General features: G+C 47.0%; 1 protein-coding gene across 6 annotated transcripts in view; it reads right to left on the reverse strand.

The window, feature by feature from the left end:
• The window catches only part of SH3PXD2A (SH3 and PX domains 2A), a 1,212,758-nt gene that overhangs the window by 18,001 nt on the left and 1,172,841 nt on the right, over nucleotides 1–21,916 (reverse strand). For all 6 annotated transcript variants that reach the window (XM_069611721.1, XM_069611718.1, XM_069611722.1 and 3 more), the window contains one exon: nucleotides 14,728–14,777. In XM_069611721.1, the coding sequence (XP_069467822.1) occupies nucleotides 14,728–14,777 (50 nt within the window). The remainder of the gene's footprint in view (nucleotides 1–14,727; nucleotides 14,778–21,916) is intronic.

Below are 21,916 nucleotides of genomic sequence, written 5' to 3' on the forward strand. Positions count from 1 at the left end.
AGGTAATGAGGTGAATCGAGACTCAATCTCCCAGAATGCAATCAATAGTCACATGGATTCCTCGGTCCCGGTCCCTCAGCGGACAAGGAGCTACCTGGCAGACGTGATGCCTAAGGATTTGGAGGGGGTGTGGGCTGCTGAAGTGGACATATGCCAAGCATGGGGAAAATCTACCATTGTGTGACCATGTTGCAACACAGGAAAGCAGCACCATTCTTGCCAGGCTTATGAGTGCATTCCTAGGCACTATCTAGAATTGGGGTTGGTGGGCACCGCTTTATTTCTTTTTTTCCTCAATTGGCTGATCAGAATTAGTATTTACATGAATCAGTTGTTTGGTCCTGTCGCCAGATTCCTCGTCGTTTGCACTGTGGGGTGGTACAGAATAACGACAAACATATTACTGGGTAATCACTCCACATACGAAAAGGACATACATATTGAAGTAGTTCAGACTAAGAAAATACAACAAAGTCTGTTTGTAAACAAAACAATTTAAAAATGGCCGCCGTTACGCACCATTTTAAAAGTATAAAAACAGACAGGGCAACGAGCAGCGCGTGTCCACACGAGCGAGGTGCCCTGCTGTTTCTGAACACACCAAAAACAGGTAAGATTCCCCTTTGGGGGAGATGAAACTCTGATCCCTTTATCACTCATATCTCCACTTAGATAATATCCAACAAAATTTAGAACCTTGTATACCTTTTGAGGCACAGGGTATCTGGAATAACAAAACCAAAGAAGAGTGTATCTAACACAAGAGAAAAGGTATAAATCATGGTATTTGTCAACCAATAGATCTTTTAACACAGAGATGAAATATGAGTTATGCTCGTAAAACCAGCAATACAACTAGAATATGTGTTTATTTAATCTTTACACAGATCCAAAGGGTAGCTAACTCAGAGTGGATAAAAAATTGGAATTATTTTCCAATACAAAGAATACAAGGAAAAGGCCATGAAGCTAAGGTAAATTATAAATACAGGTACTTCTTGAAATTGTGATTTATGTGAAAACATTGTATTTTGTCAAGATTGAAATAGATGATTTGAAACATACGGTTTATTTATTTTATTTTCCTGTAACAGTCCCTGAAGAAGGTCGAATATAGACCGAAATGCATTGGACAAAAAACAATTATTGCAACAGGCCTATCAAAAGACATTCAGTACCAATAAAGACAACTGTTACTAAATTCATACAAAGTTTTGTAGTATCTTTGAACAATGAACATGAAATCTAAATTGAATGATAAATAATTAATAGTGGAATACCACACAGGTCCTTCCAGTCGACCGGGATAACCAACCCAGTCATATGTTTGTCTGCATTCCTAGACACACCATAGAGAAATAATGTGTGCATTGACAACATCAGTATGTACGCTAATCAGAGTCCCCGGATACTCTGTACAGAACAGTGAGTGACTAAAAGCATACATAAAATGCTGAGAACGGACCGACGTATGGCAGTGGAGTGGGCATGCACCATATCAGTTAAGGTCTTCCATACGGGCACTTGATTTTTGATCTGTGTAGAGAGACTCTGTGATCTCTCTGATGATATGGCCCCATGGCAGAGAGGAACTCGCAAAGGGAGGGGGTGGAGAAGATCCAAGTACTATAGCCCCATCCACAGCATCGTGTTTGCTTGCTCATCTTTTAACCGTGAATGCAGTAAAGCAGTACAGTCATACCAGAATGCCGTGCAGTCTCTAGTGTGGACTTTAGTGGGCAGTGGTGATTGACAACCCACAGGAAGTGTAGAGGTGTAGAGGGCAGATGACCGCTGAATGACAGACACAGAAGGCACAGTGAATGTACTGGTAGAACCTACATTCCCCAGAAGAAGAGATTTGGTGGGTGCGGACACACACACACAAAAACACACGGACACATGCACATACGCATGCATGCACACACACATGTTCACACACACACAGGCACACCACACCTCCACCCTCTCCCCACACTCCCAAGGATATATCCCTGAAAATTCACGCATTCTGCTGATTGAACCTGCCAGTCTCTTATATCTGTATTTGGGGAATCACAACTCCCCTTTTACTTGACTTCGAGCTGCGTGGAGTGTGGGGGAAGCAGAGCATGAAAGCATGCAAGGCTTGCATACTGCAGTGTGGACGATGGGGTCAGGTGAAAACGTTCTTCAAGCATTGCCACTACTTCTACTGTCACTTATGCTATGAAACCCAATGTCTCCAAGAAGGATATATTTTCTGTTGGCTATGTTCTTGATTATAGGACCTAGAGATTTGAGGGACCCCACCTTTGCCCACTTAACAAAACTATGTGTTCCTGGGGAAATCTCTTGTTCTTACGGAGCTTTCCTTCCTGTATCTGCCAAAACTGGGAGCATTTACAAATGGATTAAATGAGGATATGGAGCGTTATATAGAAAAAAAGTGCCCTGGAATTGACATTACTATCCCAGACTAGAAGCAAATCCTTGCAGAGTGGGTTGCTATGCAAAAAGGCATCAAGCACTGTAGAGTGATTGGTTGTAAAACTGGGATTCACAAGATATTTAATCTGTAACGTAGCCAAGAACACAGACCATAGTATGGTTATGGCATAATGTGTTTTCCCTGGTCTGGTATAAAATCTAGTTTGATTATAACTCCCATACTTGGTATGGGCACCACCATCTTGACAAGTACGATAGTCACTTGTTTTGTTCCTCCGCTCCCTTTCTGCACCCCTCTCCGTCCCCTTTTGTTTCTTCCGGCTCCACCAGAAATGTCGTCAGGCCGAGTACGATAGTTAATTATACATCCTTACTGTTCATGGCCTGTAAGAATGTAATTGTATTTTCACTTGTTCCCTCCCGTGCCTTGAAGCGCTTTGAAACACATTGTGTATAGGCGGTATATAAATAAACTAATCATACCATATAATACCAGCAGCATGTTCAGAATAATTGGACTTAATAGGCAAGAATTTCTTTTTGCCCAGGCAACCTAGGTCCAAATCAGAAATCTTTCCAACACTGATTTCAGAACTTCATCCTTACCATATGCAAATATAGACTCATCTGTTGCATTTTTTACTACTTGGACTGAGACATTTCTTGATTAAAAAGCGTTAATTAGAAAAACGGAGAGCATTCTTGTCACATAAGTGTTTAGTTGATATGAAATTAAGGTTCATATGTGAGCCAGAATGGGCTTCAATTAAAAAATAAGATATTTTACATAAATCACCCAATCAAAATGCAAATGTCAGCCAGAAAGTGCTCACTGGCTAGCAGACACACAAGCAACACATAAAAAATGAAACAAGGCAAAATTAAACTTCAACAAAATGTACATGTTATGCAGTTACCTGTTGGCAGTGGCTTTGTTTAAAAATAATAAAGGGCCTGGGTGGGGACTGCGAATGGAATTACTGACCGAGTAACTAGATCTCCTCTCCTCAGGAGAACAATGACGAGAGTTGGGACATTGCATTTATTTATTTATTTATTTCTATAGCGCTGTCGCCCGCAGACATCAGAGCGCTTTACATAACAACAAGGAACGGGGTGATGGGACAACATAGAAACGTGGATTTCTCAGTTTAGGGTGGTCATATTAGTGAGTGATTATTTGAATAGGAACGTTTTCAGTTTCTTTCTTAAATTTTGCAGGTTTGTTTCGGTTATTAGGGTTTCAGGAAGAGTATTCCTTTTTCCAATGGCTTTGGTAGGGAATGCTCTGCCCAATCCATTTACTTTTTTAGATAGATTGGCCTCTACTAGCCCTTTGTTCAAAGACCTTAGATTTGTTATGGGTTTGTATTTCTTAAATTGTTTTTGGAGGTATGTTGGGCCATTTCCATTAGTGGAGCGGTGAACTAGCATCAGTGATTTAAATGTTATTCTTTCCTCTATGGCTAGCCAGTGCAGGTCTCTCCTTTCTCCTGTAATGTGGTCCCTTTTGGTTTTGCTGGTGATGGTTCTGCCTGCGTTGTTTTGGATCACTTGGCATTGATTTATGCATTTGTTTGCTAGCTCCCAGCATAAGCGCATTTCCATAGTCCAATATAGAGAGGATCGTGGCTCTGGTTGTGCTGTTTTGTTTTTGGTAATATTGGCAGTTTTCTTTTTTTTTTAAGTGCGCTACCTTGTCTTCAGCCCCAAGTGATGCTTACATATAAATTCCTAATGTCTTGACCTTTTCCGCCACCGTGATTGGCCTATCTTTGATGTAAAAAGTGCTGTAGTCTGAGCTTAATCTTTTTCTGGCTAGAGGTGAGCCAAAGATCATAAGCTCAGTTTTAGTGCCGTTGCGGCACATCCAATTTACCTTCATCCAGGCTTCAATGGTGTTGTAGATGGATGTTAGCGTATTACTGCCTTTGTTGTGATCACCACTGAGTTCAAACACCAGCTGTGTGTCGTCAGCAAAGTTCGTAAAAAATATCCCAAGTTGGGTTAGTAGTGTACAAAGGCATCAAAGATACAAATTAAACAACAGTGGGGAGAAACTAGCTCCCTGCGGGACACCACAGTCCACTAGTGTAGTTGTTGATTGTTGATTTCCCCATATTATTTTAGATTGTCTATCTTGGAGAAACGAAGATATCCAGTCGATCGCTCCTTGGGAGCAATTTCCAACACAGTCTAGGGCCTCTCTGAGTTTATGATGATCTAGCAAATCGAATGCCGCCGAGAGGTCCAATAAAATAAGCATTCCCGCTTTTCCTTTATCAAGGAGTCCTAACATTTCTGTTTGCAAGTACAACAGAGTGGATTCAGTGCTGTGCACTTTTCCGAATCCTGACTGCTGTGGATGAAGGAGATTGTTATTGTCTACGTAGGTCCTGTTGGATTAGCTGCGGTTTTCTGGGCAAGGGTGTAAGTGTGACTGTCTTTATTAGACAGATTTACATACATATTGAAGCAGAACCACTGGCATTTCCTCAGTGGGGTTTTAAGAGTGTCCGCAAGGCACCCACCAGGTTTCTGGATGGCTTTATTAGAGCGGCCGACTGAATGTCAGTACAGCGGACCACGGGACACCAACATCATCAAGACCCGTAAGAACATTAGGACAAGGTACCATTCTGATTTTAGTCCTGTCTGCCTACCCTTCGTCAAGGGTCACGTTGGGGAAATTCCAAACACTTTCCTATCTTAATGTCTTTTGAATTATTCCTGGGGTCAATTCTCTCACCTGTGTTACCCGGCAGAAGGAATAACATCTAGTGTATGACGACAGTGCATCGACACTGGTGCTCTGTCTGGAGTTCTTAGCACACCACGTCTCATACGGACCAAGTCCCTGCAGAGTCCATCCCCATGCATCAAGAGTGGGACTTCAGGCACGTTATTGTTGGATTGTCCTTCAACCGATTGAAAAATAAGGTCAGTGCCAAAGAAATCCAGAGTGAGAAATCTCCTGGCCGCTGGCCAAATTCTACTAAGTGTGGAGGTCCATAATGAGTGCTTTTTGCTCACTTTTCAGGAATCTAGATCACCAGATGAAAAGTCCTTCTGCATCCTTTTAGTATGGTGAACCTATAGTGTTGACAGAAGCTAAATCATGGTACTACTGACCAGGGCATAGTAGATGAGCTTTTCCACTAGAACCTCCAAATTCTGAAAACTGATTTGCAATATTGTAGTCATTTTAGTATTCCACCTACACCAATAATTCATTGTTTTAGTCTAACATCCAATGTATAATATTTTCTTACTGTTTCCCCTTTTCTGATCCAGTAGTACTGCAGGGAAGACCTTGTTGTAATTTTTGAATTGACCCAAGTCAGGTTTTCGTAATTGTTAAACTCAATTGAATTCAAGTGTATTTATGCGTGCCTCCATTTCTTTGCAGAGACGATAGACAGTTTGCACATTTTTGGAATTTTGCCTTTGACCTCTGTGTGATCAATAGCAATCTGCTTTGAGCCTGAGGGTGGGTCCTTGAGAATTCCACCTTGATTCTGGCCTCAGGCTACAGGAGTAAGATGCAGTCAAATGCGTTCACCACCCTCTTCACGCATTCGTTGATTACCTGGGTCTGCCTGTTTTAACGCCTCCAACAATGGATTCACCTGGGATAAGGGAGAGGGTGGTTTCAGATACCCCACCTCCTCCCCACCCAGAAGATTATACTGGTCCTGCAGTCAGCAGAGAAATCATGATTCTGCAGCCTCTGAAGGGATCCAGCGGTAAACAAACCTATTGTTTGGTGCTGGATCCCTCCCCTCGCCCTGTGGGAGATTTAAAACAGTATTTTACTTGCTGTATAAGCACATAGCAAGCAAACAATAAATAAATAAATATTGCATCTTCCATCAGAAAATTATTTATAAGATCACCTTTGACCTCACAAAAAGATTTTCAGGTGACGGAAGGGCAATGGGATGAGGGTACAAGACATGCTGACTGCATAAAATTATTATCATACCTGCACTGCCCAACATTTTGCCAGAACCTGTCTAAGTGGACTATCCTTTACAGGGCGCCTTACCCAGAGTTTATACATCTCCCAGGACAATTGCTGATGAGCATCAGTGAAGTACCAAACAGCAGGTGAATCCCTAGGTTATCTTGCATCCCCCAGGTGCAGAAACAGCTGTGCATCCGCCTGGGATTCATAGAGGTAGGCAGAGTGAGAACCTTCTGAATCCTTTAGTGCTTGAAAGGAAATCCTTTCCGAAAGATGACCAGAGAACTGGTGCATGGTCTCAAACAAAAAAGGAGCAATGCTCTGGGGATCACTACAGCCCTCTAGCCTAAGCCCAGGTGGTCCTGAGTAAATACGGCCTCCCATGTGTCGCCTCCTCAATGCTGATTCAGACCGCACAGTGGCGTTCGTGCGGCAGTGGAAATGGCACAAGCAGGTAGGTTTTCTTGGACTGTCAGGAGGTTCCCATGTTACACATGCATTATCCAGCCTTCCTTGCTTAGAACATTGAATGCTTGCCATAAAATGCTCACAGAAATGGAGACCGAGTCTGGAATGCAGAAATGCCAGCAGTCCAAGGAAACATTCAAGGAAGGCGGTGTTAGGGCACAGTGCGGTCAAATTGGGTCCATCGCTACCATCCAAAAAGCAAAGGGCCCATGAGCCACAGTGCAAGCTGAGGTGGCACTGGATTAGCTTCCTTAGAAAGGGGCAAGTATTTGAAATCCCTCTTCCAGGTCCACTTAATGAAGGAAAGGATGCACGAGTTGCACAATTCTTTAACCGTTGCTATCATTGTGGACACGTGGGCCTTCGGCTAAGAAAAAACTGAAATGCACAAAGCCTGCCTTATCCTGGTGTAATGCACTAAAAAGCCTTCAAGTAAGAGCTTTCCTTACAGTTTAAATAACTAATATGGCAAATGACTGGTATTCTGATAAACCGATTCAAAATGCCGCTCATCTTAATGTTGAGCTTCAGTTGAATGGCATTACCTGGGCATACGAGGTCAAGTTGGTTCTAATGTGGCAGTTTCTAAAGAAGATCTCGACAATCCAGGTCTAGGTCAACACACTGGCATCTAAGTTGGTCACTTCAGGCCAACCGGTCAGGCTAGATGAGGGACAGGCCAACAAAGGAGCTTGGCTTTGCAAATTCCTGTATTATTTCAATGATTGCTGCTCATGAATCTTGCCATCCTTTGCCAGCACCCATTATACCAAGAAGCCCAAGGACCAAATCACCCCAGGCGGTCATTTTAGACAGGTGGCTGAGAGTCTTGGATCACAGAGGACCTAGAAAATCCAATAGCCACATAGCACAGCTACACGACAGAAGGCTCTCATGGGTGTCCAGTCAACTCGTCGAAAAAAAACTGGTCGACTGCAATTTGGTCGACGCAATTTGGTCGAAAACCAAATGGTCGAATTTTTTTTTATTTATATATTTATTTTTCGGGTTTTCGTTTAGTTAAAAAAAGGGGTTTTTAGAGAAAAAAAGGGAGTTGGGGGGGGGACCCCCCCCCCAAAAAAAAAAAGGGTTAAAATAAAAAAAAAAAAATTCGACCATTTGGTTTTCGACCAAATTGGTTCGACCATTTGTCTGGTCGACCAATTTTTTTCGACGAAATGTCTGGCAACCGCTCTCATGTACTGCAAATAACCTAGAGAAAGGGATATCCTTTTGCATAAAACATTGTATTGATTGCAAGGGGCTGATTATCTGTAATTCACAATGACATTGTTGATGTCTCTAGTGGTGCAGATCCAGCGAAACAACCAGCTGGATTACATCGAACTCATACTGGCCGACGAACATAGTGGGTGTCTTCTCATAATGGAACCCAGCACCTTTCCACCTCTAAACTCTAATATTGAGCTTAGAAGGTGTCTACAGAATCCAGTTCCCAGGAATGAGCATAGATAGTCCCAACACCTGTTTGTCATCTGTTTCGCAAGTCAGGAACACAACCGTAGATCACTGGACCCGAGAGGGGGGCAGGACCATCTGATAACGTTATGACATTATGAACTCATGAATTTTGCTGCTAATGGTGGGTTAACACGTTTGCCGTGGAATTTGACTAGACTCTTTTCCAAATAGTCAGACTCCAACTTGCAAACCTCTCTATATCAGATAAAAAATAGTCCATGGGCGCCCTTCATACACGTGTATGGGGTTGTTGTTGGTACTCTTGGTCAGAAGGGAATTGGCATAGCATTTTGGTGCTGGACTGCCCATGTGGGCGGGACAAAGACAGATATGCAAATGAATATTTCTCCTCTGTGAATGGAACAGAGAGCTAAAGTGTGGCTGCGAACTCTCGAGTGGGTCCCTTCCAAAAGTACAGGTCAATGGGCCGTGTTCGTTGTTCGTTCTCGCAGAGGAGTGACATGACTACATTTTGATTCTCTTTTTTTATCAGTCTAGCAATATTTTCTTGCAAAAGACGTGGACTCTTAGACCCCTCCACAAATAGGGGTAACATCACTTTCCATGTGCCAGCAAAAGACGTTGACTGAGTGCGAGAAGTGTTGGTCTGGAATTATATGAGTTTAAATAGGAATGTTATGGTTATTGATTCTGGATACAAGAATATACAGATTTAGAAAATGTTCCCACAAGGGAGATAACATTTGATTATTGTTAATATTTATCTGAGAGTTTTCAAATCAAATATATTGTCTAACTTGTTAGCTAGGTAGATAACGGTTAGGAATCAAGTAGCCTCCTGGTCCATATGGCAGGAAAAGACAACCGGACAGAGTTTTCCCTCCCTTCAAGATGGCACAGAATCAGGTTACAAACCTACTATGGGATTAACGCTCTAGTTGATTCCAAGATGGCGACCGGGAATCCGGCTGGCTTCGCACAGGGCTCACAATGTGGAGAACAGTATAAAGGCTGGAAGATGGGTAAGCTCCCTGCATCGCTTTGCTTATCCTAGCCTTGATGCTGTTACTTTCTCTTCTTTTACTGTTCCACTGCCTCCCCCTTGCCTTCCCTGCCTTGCTTCAGTTCCTTCCTTGCCTCTTCCTCTGTCTTGAATCCTGATCTCTGTTGTGCGTCCTGCTTGCTGCGCTGCTATCTGCTCCTGCCTTATCAAGACTCCGGAGTCTGCTGAAGGGTTTTCTACCCCGCAGGGTTTTCCTTGGGCACCCTGTCATTCCAGGTCGGCGAATGTTGCTTGGGGCAGTTGCCTACATTTCACTGTTGCATAAATGTTACCTGAGATTTCTACTTGTCGGGCTGCTCCTCCGCATCACACAGGTCAGTGCTTACAATCCTGAAAGTAAGGAGGTAGAATGACGTTTCTGGAAATGAACTGCAGTAAGGCTGTTGTCCTGTAAGCAGTAGCAGGCAAATATAATCTGATGTTCGAACTCATGATTGATGGATTTAAATGGCGTCTTCTGCCATGAGGGGGGCGCTTGGTGTATACCGGCACTCCAGGTGATGCCCCCTACTCACTAAGACCCTAATACTCTTTCCTTTGCACAACTCATGGCACCATGCGCATGTGAGCTTGAAATGGTAAATGTGCAGGAGATTCCCCTGATGGGCCAATGTTTCGTTAAGGCTCTCGGTCAAGCCATATTGACTACATTTTAATGAGTGTTTGGTGGTGGTACTTGATCAAGGACTGATTTGTAGTTACCCGGGTTGAAAACACTCATGGCCTTTGATTCACCATATAGGGCACGGCCCTAGGAGAAGTCACACAGGTAAAGGTGGGCACCATGAGGTACCCCTTCCAATTGTTAGAAATCGGAAACTCATGAGGTGAGTAACCTTGGAAGGGAAGAACATAATTCCAAGCGTATATAATGAAATTCTGCCTTTTCCCGGAAAATCAAGTATCGCTGCGTAATCCAATCGAAACCTATGAAAAGCTACCCACTGTGGCTGTAACATTTGCAACCTATATTGTATATATTTTTCATTTATTGTGATTTGCTTTACACTCAAACCTTTCACAGTTAAACCACATATATAAATTACACTTACATAAAGTACAATGCATTTGATCAATAACATAACCAGAAATGACAAAATACACGGATATGGCAATGTCAGATTTTCCGTCAATCGTCATTTGAACAAGATTAGAAAGTTGGCAGGTTACAGTTTCTGGCGAGTCTTAAAATGCGCAGTCGGGCAAATATAACTGAGATAAGTGTCCTTAGGACCGAGTTTAAAAACGTAATTGCACAGAAAACGGAGGAAGACATTGAAGGCATCTGGGAGGTTTTTTAAAAGCTGCCGAAATGTGGAACTGGAGGGAGTTTGGACGATTAGTGAAGAAGGGTCAAGGCTCATGCAGGACTGAATGGTCCGTCCATCATCCATATCGCCGAGGAGGAATGGCACAATCCCTTTACAGGTTTTTACTAAGGTGAGTGGGCAAGATGATAAGGACATCTCTGAAATCATGGACCCCATGATTGCGGCGCCCAAGGAGCCACTTGAATTTGAAGTGTGTGAAGTAGACAAGGCCGTAGAGTGCCAACTATCCGGCAAAGCCCCGGGCAAATTACCCGTGAGCTTTTACATTGAAACCTCTAGTATGGAGGCCCTTCGTGACGTGTTCCTGTCTTTTAATTGAATGTTGCTAGATTTTAAGATTTCCCTCTTCTTGAAGTCAGGCAAATATTAGACCATGCTCTCTGAACGTGGATAGAGAAGAGCCAGCAGACTATCACCCTATTTCCCTCATGAAATGTGTTGGGAACATTTATTTGGAAAGTCCACTGGATAAGGGGTGTGCTGTGAATCAGATTTACAGGTGGGAATTCGGCAAAGGGACTGGCTCCATCGAATTGAGGGTTTCGCCTTTACTTAATCTGACAGAAATGGGTGGTAGTGAAACCGGTGAGTAGGTACTTATTGTTCATTGGTCTGATTGAATTCAACGTTCCTTACGGTGGGAGGCTTTGAGTGACCTGAAGGCGCCAGTTCGTATCTGCACACCAGTAAAGGCTCTGCACATCCGTAAGCAGGCAGTGGTAAGGTGGGGGCAGGAGGATGAGGCTACACATCCATTTATGGTGCAAAACGGTGTATAACAAGGCTGCACACTGAGCCCCCTGCTTTTTTCCCCTTTTGATTGACAGCCTGGTTTAAGAGCTTACAAGCTTGAATGCAAATGCCCTGGAAGGCAGCAGATCTAGAATAGGAACTTGTCGACAATTGCGTCTGATGGTCCAAGACCTAGAAAAGTCTGACTATGAACCAGGGGAAAATCAAGGTAATGGCAAGCAATCCCCAGCTGAGGCCTCGGCTCAATAAAAGGATTGGCGTAGACCCATCCAAAGGAGCCGATTACTATGATTATATGGGAGTAAGCCTCGTGAAATCCCCAAATTAGCAAGAATGGGATTATCTTAAATACCGGGAATATGACACATTTTGCGTTACGGTATCAGACAATTTGTTCCTAAAATATCTATCGCCTCTACCAAGAAGGGCTCCCAACTCGATTTTGAGTACTGAATTATGACACCAGGAATTTTCTATGAAGTCAGCTTGAAGGCGATTATGTATTCGATAAGGTTGTGGAGCAAACCGGAGCTTCATGAATATCGCGCCGACCTCCTGAACACTTGTGGGGTTTCATCCTGTCCCTGGGCACGATGACAGGATAAGAGAAATCCCTAGGGACGTCCAACTGCCAGTCTGGTGGGTGGACTCATTTGCAATTTGAGTTACAAGCAAAGCAATGATAAAGAATGCCTTGATTCCATGAGATGGTGTGACAGTGTGGGGCAGAGAAGCCCATCTTAATGCAATGAAAACACAAGCTACATTTCAAGTAAGAATTCTTCGTACGAATCGATGGGGTGCAAATGCGAGTCATTGTTCTCTTTTTTGTATGAAGTAGGATCTGATTCATTTCTTATTTTTGTGCCCCCTTTATGCGTGCCCACCAAGAAGAGGGTTGCAACCACTTCTTTTGGAGTCGGGGGCATGATCATGAAAAGGAGCACTGTTATTTTATAACTGTACCGTAGGTGAGGTTCTAGACTTCAAAGTATCCGATTTTTTGCTGGAGAGCTTGGAGCTTAAGAAGAACATTTGCATGACTTGTAATTGGACAGCTTAGTTTCATCGCATTATTGCTGCAGTGGTGTAGCCTTGCTCATGCATGGGTATCTCTTGTACGATAAGATGGAAGTTTGTATTGGGATATTTTATGATAGTTCTTCAATTGCTTCTAGAAGCAGTTTTATCATTTGTCAGTATTATGATACTACTAGGTGTAATGGTTTTATGGGCTTTTGACCTAAAATAAACTGACATAACAACAATGCATAAAGGAACTATTACTATAGAGACACGCGTGTACCCGGCCAGCGTGCTCAAGGGAGGGGAGTAACAGGGACGAAGGCAGCTGGGCTGCACAGTTCCTCCAAGCCCTCGCCTTCTCTACAACCTCAATCTATCCGGAGATATCCCTCCATTTGCTTAAGGCTCAGGCATGGCCGTAGTGAGGGTTCGTAAACTACATGTCAGCGGAGCGTCATTGCATAGCGCTGACCTGACTCTCTGGGACCCGGAGCCTCTGAGGCATAGTGCACTGATGAGGGCATGCCGGCATTAGCACGGAACAGGCAGGTGTGCACCAGAAGCAGCATTATGAAAGGGGGCGAGCTAGTGGGTCATTCGGGTATTTAGGGAGTGCTGAGTGAAAGGGTTGTGTACTACGACCCTTCAAACCCCACAGCTCATGTGCCATGCAAAGAAATACATGTGCTCGCTTGAGGAGGATGGGAGGAGGTGTGAAGAGCGAGAACACCACCAGTGACCAGATTCTCTACCCTGATCATTCACTGGTCACAGCAACAGCTCAGAACTAAAGAAGGATCAGTCATAAAATGGAGGATATTTTCATCTTATCCTTTGTAGTTGGACATGTTTAGTACAGGTCAGTTATGTGCCTCACTGGGGCCTCATTACAAGTGTGGCGGTCTGGAAACAAGGGTGCCGGTAAGCTCACCGGCACCCTTGTTTCCAAACCGCAACACTACGAGTCTGCTTGCCAGGTCCGCTGCACCCGACAGGTCTGACCCTCGCGGGCATAGCGACCCTTGTAGGCAGAGTAGTCACAGAAGCAATGGCACGTTAGCAACGGTGCCGGTGCTTCCGTCTCCCCACTCCCATGGAACTCCAATGGGAATGGGGATTTACAAAATCTGGCACCTGACTTCCCGCGCCCCCGGAACTTGTAATGCCCCAGTGGCACTGGAAAGTCAGGTGCCTGATTCAGTGTTACGGGGTTGGCGGCAACCCGCTGGTTACCGCCAACCTCGTAATGAGACCCATGGACATTAAAGAAAATGTTCAAAGATTGGCCATCACCAGATGAAAAAACGAATGGAGCAAGGGCTATCAATAAGATTCATGGGTCTTCCTTGAATCTTTATTACTCTCATTTAACCCGGTTGCTCCTGGAATACCAATTGCATATAAGTCAGACCCCTGACCAAAAGGTGCAGGGTGACCCCAGGGCTCATTACGAGTCTGGTGGTATCTCGGTGGTACTACCACTGAGATACCACCAAACGTTCTTTTCTTACCGATAACACCACTTGGCAGTTATACCACCGGATAACAAGTGGCAGTCTGGTGCTGTAAATCCCCAGTAATTCCACCAGTGGAAATACCGCAAATAATCCCCAATGGACCACTCAAAAATCCCTGTCCATTGTGGATTTTTTGGCAGTATTACCACCAGCGAATTCCCAGCTGATAATAACGTCGATTTCTTCAGGTAAAGAGGAGGAGCTACCTAGCATCCTAATGAAAGGAAATCGACAAGGCTGTATTTCAATCATTGTGTCCTGTATGATGTTTTAGCTGCTTCCAAATGACATGATTTGCAGAGTATCTTTTATCCGTGTGGCTGCAAACACTTAACCCTTTTGGGATTTTTAAAATGCAAACAAATGTGATGTAAAAACTAATTTGATGTTTAGCCAAAGAAGCCTCTAATGGACACATGACTGGGTCTTGAACCGAGACATAACTAGCTGAGCGGGAAGGCATCACTAGCAGAGCAGGAAGGCATTGCTAGCAGAGCAGGAAGGCGGATTTCTGTGAACTTTGGGAACCGCTTGGTGCTCCTAGCGCAGATGGCCAAGAAGCAATGCCTTTCTGAGGTGTGTGCGTAAACAGTGTGCTGTGCCAGGGGGGTGGCCACGCATGATCCGGCCGAGGCTTTCAGGAACACTGAAGCTCTTTGCAAAAGTCATCCTGGTGAATTTTTAACCTTTTTCCACTAACTTGAATGAACAAATAAACCTCATACATACCAGACTGGATTCCCTTCTTGGTGGTGGCTTCATCCTCAGATTTGGGGAACCTTGAAAACAAAGGATTCATTATGTCACTATATTTTCATTTAATGTTATCTGTTTCAGAGATTTTCTGAAAGGTTTTCATAAGAATTCTTTAACAAATTAAAAAAGGAAAGGAAATTCGAGAACACATAAATAAATGTTTTCTGTTCTCATGCAGTTTAGCCTAATCTCTTGCTATCACAATTATTTATACAAACATGTGTGTACTCAAGAAAATTCCATTAACGGTTTTATTATTAAATATGGTAATACGACAGTCGACATAGGCTGAGGTACCATGTAGTAAAGTTCTATTCCTTTTTTCAGCAGGACAACATTCTAAAAAGGGGAGATGCTCCCTCTAGAGCAGGTCCCTGGCAGAAGTATTGTCACCAACGTATAGATCTTTTCAGGTATTTAATCAATTTCAAATCATGCAAATGTATTTTTTTTTTCGCTCAAATATTTGCAAGAAGCATCTGACCTAACCTGACTTTGAAGAATCACTTTCTTCGCCAGTCTACAATCAGCCGCAGCTTAATCTCAAAGGCAATGGTATGGCTTGCTAGCCAAGCTCAGTATCTAAGGACCTTGCGTTTGATGTACTGTACTCGTACTCACACCTCACACAGGCTGTTTCTGATTGAGCGATATTTACTGCATTCATCCAAGATACATACTTCCCACACGCAGACATTGTCCTCACTGTATTTTGATACATAGCTCTAGTACAAATGGGTAATGTTTGCTTTTCATCCCTCTTTGATCACAGAATCTTGACATTATATTCATGAAAGCTGCTCGCGCTACATTACACTGTAAATCATGCTTCCCTTTAGAACGTATTTGAATGGGATTCTGCTCATTTTTTGGTAGAAACTTCCAAAGAGATCCTGTTTTAGCCGGACTACGCAAAAAATCTGGGCAAATCATATTTTGTGAAAATGTGACAACGTCTAGCAAACAATCTACCACATTTTGGGAAACAAAGATGTCTTCAGGGAGGTGGTCTAAGGCATGGATGAAGAGTGCACCCACAATCCCCAGTGTTAGAATTCCTTCAGAACCCATGCAATTACAATAGGACTGGTCCTTAGTCATAGTAGCTATAGAAAATGGTCTGGAGGACAGAATGTGGCAACAATACGATTTAAAATAAATGACAAGAACATGATCTCAAACAAAATTTTAAAAAAAGAGTGCTTGTGCAGACAGCAGAAGCAGAAACCATGTGGGTCTCTCTGGTTTATACAGAAAGGAAGTTACCTTTAATCATGTGTTTTGGTAAGTTACTTACCTGTAACTGTTGTTCTCCAGCATGGGTCTGGCATGGATTCACGTGATCATGAATATTCCCAGACAGGCTCGGAATCCTCAGTAAAGAAAAAATCAGTTCCAGTTTCGTTTCTGAACTGTCTTTCTCCTATTAACCAATCACTGGTCTCTGGGTCATACTGCCACCAGCCAATGACTGCCCTCCACCTAAGCCCCTCCTCTGGCAGCTATCTTCAGATTTGGTAGCATTTAAAGTGGCATTAGGACCAAGAGAAGAGCCGCAGAGGGGTTGGAGGGAGGGTTCGCATGTGAATCCATGCCAGACCCATACTGGAGAACAACAGTTACAGGTAAGTAACTTGTTCCTTCTCCAGCATGGGGTCTGGCATGGATTCACATGCTCATGAATACAAGAATACATAGCAGTACACACATGCACAACCATGGGAGGTGGCAAAGGTTCAACATTAAGCATTACATCAACTCAACATTAAGCAACTCTTACCTCCTCACCAGGCCCAGCTTCAGGCGAACAGGTTGCGCAGCACTGCCTGGCCGACCCTGGACTCCTCCATGGAATCCCGGTTGACGCAGTAGAATCTCGTGAATGTGTGCGTCGACCTCCACGTGGCAGCCCTGCAGATGTCCAGCAGGGGTACGCCAGACAAGAACGCCATGGTAGCAGCGATCGCTATGGTCGAATGGGCTCTCGGACGGCCGGGCAACAGTCGGTTTGCCAACCGATGACAGTGCATGATGCAGCCAGAGAGCCATCTGGAAATGGAAGCCTTCGAGAGGGCCTTCTCATGGTTCACAGATCCAAAGTTCACAAACAGTTGTGATGTCTTCCGAAGGCTCTTCGTGCGGTCCACGTAAAACTTCAGCGCTCTAGCTACATCCAGCAAGTGCAAAGCCGTCTCAGCCGGCGACAAAGGCGACAGGAAGAAAACAAGTAACACCAAGGGCTTGTTGAGATGGAAGTCCGACGGCACCTTGGGCATGAAGGAAGGGTGCGTCCTCAGCACCACCCTGGCCTCGTGGAAAGTCAGGTATGGAGGTTTACAGGAGAGGGCTGGATTTCTCCCGCTCGTCGTGCAGAGGTGATGGCCACAAGAAACGCTGTCTTCCACAACAGGAACTTCAACGGCGCCGAATGCAGAGGCTCGAATGGCGGCCCCATGAGCCTGCTCAGCACCACGTTGAGTTCCCACGCCGGGGCTGGAGCCTTCACTGGCGGGAATGATCAGAACAGTCCTTTCATAAACTCCTTCACCAGGCGATGGGACTACAGAGATGATCGTCCCGGAGTGCTGGTGTAGCGGGAGATCGCCGCTAGGTTTATCTTGATGGAGGCGTGCGCAAGCCCCGTCTTGGCCAGTGACAGTAGGTATGGCAGCACCTGGGTGGCCGTAATCCGCAGAGGGTTAATCTTCTGTGCATGGCACCAGACAGAGAACCTCTTCTACTTATGTCCATAGCACTTGAGAGTCGAGTACGCCCTGTCCTTTGCAAGCACCTCCTTGCAGTCGGCCGGGATATCGTACCCTCCAAACTCTAGTGCTGCAGGAGCCAGGCCTGCAAGTTCAACGACCACGGGTCGTGGTGGAGGATGGCACCTCCTTCGCTGGCGAGGAGATCCGCGTCTGTCGGCAGTTTGACTGGGGGGGACGCTGACATGTCCAGAAGGTCCGGGAACCAGATCTGTCTCGGCCACGCCAGTGCGACGAGGATCATCCTGCACCGGGACCGTCTGAGTTGGTTGATGAGTCGCAGCAGCAACGGCAACGGTGGGAACGCATACAGCAACAGGCCGTCCCAGGGAAATGAGAAGGCATCGCCCATGCTTCCCGGCTGGGGAAACCTGCTGGCGAACCTCTGACACTTGGTGTTCGTCGCCGTTGCGAATAGGTTGATCTGAGGATTGCCCCATCATTGGAATAGCAGATCCACTTGATCCTGCCGCAGTTCCCATTCGTGGCACGAGCGCAGCTCCCTGATCAGTGAGTCGGCGACGGTGTTCTTCATTCCTGCCAGGTGGAAGGGCACCAGAAACATCCCCTGGGCGACGGCCCAGTTCCACAGATCCTGCGCTTCCTTGGATAGGGCTGGGGATCTGGTACTTCTGTGTTTCTGGATGTAGAACATCGTGGTGGTGTTGTCGGTGAAGATCCTCACTACCTTTCCCTTGAGGGAAGGAAGGAACAACCTGAGGGCCCAGAACACAGCCGGGAGCTCCAGTACGTTGACGTGGAGTGACCTCTCCTCCGGGAGCCAAAGGCCTCTTGTGTGGAGATCTCCGGTGTGTGCTCCCCATCCCTCCAGGGAGGCGTCCGTCGTCACCGTCTCCTGATGTGCCGGGGTCTGGAAGCCCATACCCGCCGCAAGATGCGCGCGGGTGCCCCACCACCAGATCGCTTGGTGGAAGGTCTCGTTGAGCGAGATCCTGTCTTCGAAGCTGCCCGCCGCGTGCATCCAACAGGCGTCGAGGAACTCTTGCAGTGGACGCATCCATAGCCTGCACAGGCGCATGAGGTAGATGCACGAGGACATCATGCCGAGAAGGGACTTGATGGACATCACCTTGGCCACGTCCATGGTCGACAGCCGCTGCACCTTGCTCAGGATGGCCCTCGTCCTTTCCTCCGACGGGGAGGCCACTTGTGCCACTGTGTTGAGTCTGGCTCCCAGGAACAGGGCGACTTGTGACAGAACCAGGTGGGATTTCGTGAAGTTGATGGAGAATCCCAGATCCCTGAACAGTTGGACAGTCTTCGCTGTGTGCTCGACGGCGAGTTCTCTTTTCCCTGCACGGATGAGCCAGTCGTCCAGATAGGGGTAGCCGTGGATCCCCTGCAGGCGCAGCTGCGCCACCACTGGTGCTAGGCACTTGGTGAACACCCTGGGCACTGATTTCAATCTGAACGGAAGGGCCTTGAACTGGTAGTGCTGCCCTTGGACCACAAATCTGAGAATCTTTCGGTGTCCTTTTAGAATGGGGATGTGGAAGTATGCATCCTCCAAGTCCAGCGACGATAGGAAGTCGCCTTCCTCCAGCTGCCCCAGCACATGCTGGAGGGTGACCATCCAGAACTTATGGAACTTGATGTACTTGTTTAAACTATGAAGGTCCAGGATGGGTCGCCACCCGCCGGTCTTCTTTCTTATGGGACGAGCTCGATGGCTCCTTTCTTCAGCATCGCCCTTACCTCCAGCAGCAGTTGAGGGACGTGGTTTTCCTTCCTGGCCACGGGTCGAATGCGGGGGCACTTCTTTAGAAACTCGAGAGTGTGCCGTGGGCCAGGGCATCCAGCACCCATTGGTCAGTGGAGATGGACTCCCACACGCTGATGAACTTCGCCAGCCGGCCTCCCACCGGGGTGCTTAGGAGAGGGCCCGGCGCTACGCCCGGTTCAGTCCTGCTTGGCAGTGGCCTGGCCGCCTTGGCCTCCTTGGCGACGACGACGAGATCCTCCTGACTTGCCGCGTCCTCTGTAGGCCTCCTGCGACGAGGAGCGGGCCGCCTGGCGGTACGTCGGGGGGCCGTCATTGCTGCAAAACTCCCAAGGCCCGGGCCGTCTCTGTGTCGGCCTTGATGGTCTGCAATGACTTGTCCACTGTCTTGCCAAACAGGCTGTTCCCGTCGAAAGGCATGTCCAAAACTCTGGTTTGCAGGTCCTGCCAGAAATCTGTTGCCTCAAGCCAACCACGCCGGTGAAGGCAAACACCGTTGCCCACCTGGCAGAAACCGGTGTCAGCAATGTCCGTGGCCACCGTTATGGCGTGGTCTGAAGCCACCTCACCTTCCTGCAGGATCTCCAGGGCCTCAGCCCTCTTGTCGTCCGGGAGGAAGTCCAGCAGAGGAGCGATCTTAAACCACAGCTCCCTGTCGTAGCGGGACACAATCGCGAGGGTGTTGGCTGCTTTGATCGTCGTCACCACTGCCGAGATGATCCGTCATCCCATGGCGTCCAGTTTCTTCCCCTCGCCGCCCGGCGGGGAGGTCGAAGTTGAAGCCGTCGCCCCTGCCGCTTTCTTCTTGGCCGCCGCCGAGATGACCGAATCCGGGGTTGGCTGCGCCCTAAGGCACACGGGGGTGGAATCCGGGACTCAATACTTCTTCTCGTATCGGTCTCTCTTGGCAGGAGTCGTAGATGGGTTCTTCAGGAGCAAAAGCTCCTCATCCCAGATGTCATCAAGCAATGGGACCGAGAGGACCGTCTTCCTTTTGGCCTCACGCCATTAATAGAGGAAACCTTCCTTCTTCTGTTCTTCGGGGCAGAGCTGGAAGAGCCAATTTCGTCGGGTCGGGAGACCCGAGGAGGTGGTGAAGGAAGGCCGTTCCCGTGTCATCCCTCGGGTCAGGAGATGAAGGCTGCGAAGGCCGTGAAGGCTGGAAGGGCAGAGGGGGAGGAGTTCTCCTCCGTTTGTTTGGAGGACTTCCTGACGGTCCAGGCTCTGCTGGATCATCCGTTGAAGGTAAGGGCAACCTCGTCCTTATCTCCGTACAGAAGGCCTGGATCGCCATCAAGATTGCTCCCGAGTTGTCCTGTGGCCCAGGTGTTGGCTGCGACGGGCGCGATGGTTGGGGAGTGGAATCCTCCTCCTCCATGAGCCCCTTGTCGGCACCACCATCGCATTCTTCGTCCGCCTCGTCAGGATCCCTCCCGTGGGACCGGACCTCCGTGAACTTTCTGTTCAGGATCTTCGTGACTCCAGCCAGCTCCTCCTTAGAGGCTGTATCTGTGTCTGTGATGGCCACCGCCTCCCCGCCCCCACTTTTTCCACCAGGGTTTTCACTGGGGTCTTATCGATGGGTTGAAAAGAGGATTCCCTCTGCGGTGGCAGGGAAACTCTGGGCCCCGAGGTCGCCTCCACTGGGGTAGCCTCCACAGGCTTCGCCAGGGCCGCCAAGACTCCCTCGATAGAGGCCTTAGCCGGGTGAATCAAGGCCTTCACGACTTTGGACGTGCTCGATGCCTTCACCTTGGGGGGAGGGTCACTGCCTCACTCCCCCTCGGCTGTCTCTGTCGGGATCGACCGGGACTTCTCCCGAAGCTTACCCGGGTTCTCCGATTTCCTCTTCCCCGAGCCAGAGCGTTGGCTCGTGGTTGATGGCGTCGGTGAAAGTGCGCCTTGCCTGGCAGCCGAGGAGCCCGACCGATCCTTCGCCCTCATCGCCGGAGCGCCCTCAAAGGACTTAGAAGACCGCTCGGACTTCTTCTTCTCACCTACCGCTGGGCTCTTCCCTTCCAGCCAGTTGGTGAGGCGGATACGGCGATCCTTCATAGTCCGCTCCGACATGTTCTTGCAAAATGCACAGTCCTTCTCCACGTGCGTTTTGTCTTCGTGAAGGCAGTAGAGGCATCTAGAATGCTCGTCCTCCTTGAAGACATTCTGCAATCCGCATCCAGGGCAGCTCCTGAACAGCTTGGATCCGGGTGTCGTGTTTCCTTTGTCCTAGGCCATGTCCACGCGGGGTAGGCCTCAAAGATCTTCTGGAATCCTGCAAGAAGTGAAACTCGATGAAAACTTCGCCTTTGAGGGGAGTAGAAAAATCCAAAACGGGTCCCCATTGATCAGAAGTAGAAACGGTGGAGCTTGAGGCTTGATTGACCGAAAAAGTGAGATTAAACTCTTTAAAAATCGCAAAACGCAGTAAAAGCTCGAGAGCTATAGCACGAGGACTCCCTACACTTGCACGTGCGGTAAAAATGTGAGGATGGCGGCAGTCATTGGCTGGGGGCAGTATGACCCAGAGACCAGTGATTGGTTATTAGGAGAAAGACAGTTCAGAAACTAAACTGGAATTGTTTTTTTCTTTACCGAGGATTCCCAGCCTGACGACAGGGAATATTCATGAGCATGTGAATCCATGCCAGACCCCATG

The sequence above is a fragment of the Ambystoma mexicanum genome, chromosome 8 (genome assembly GCF_040938575.1).
Source record: "Ambystoma mexicanum isolate Mex_15411 chromosome 8, UKY_AmexF1_1, whole genome shotgun sequence".
In the NCBI taxonomy this organism is placed as follows: domain Eukaryota; kingdom Metazoa; phylum Chordata; class Amphibia; order Caudata; family Ambystomatidae; genus Ambystoma; species Ambystoma mexicanum.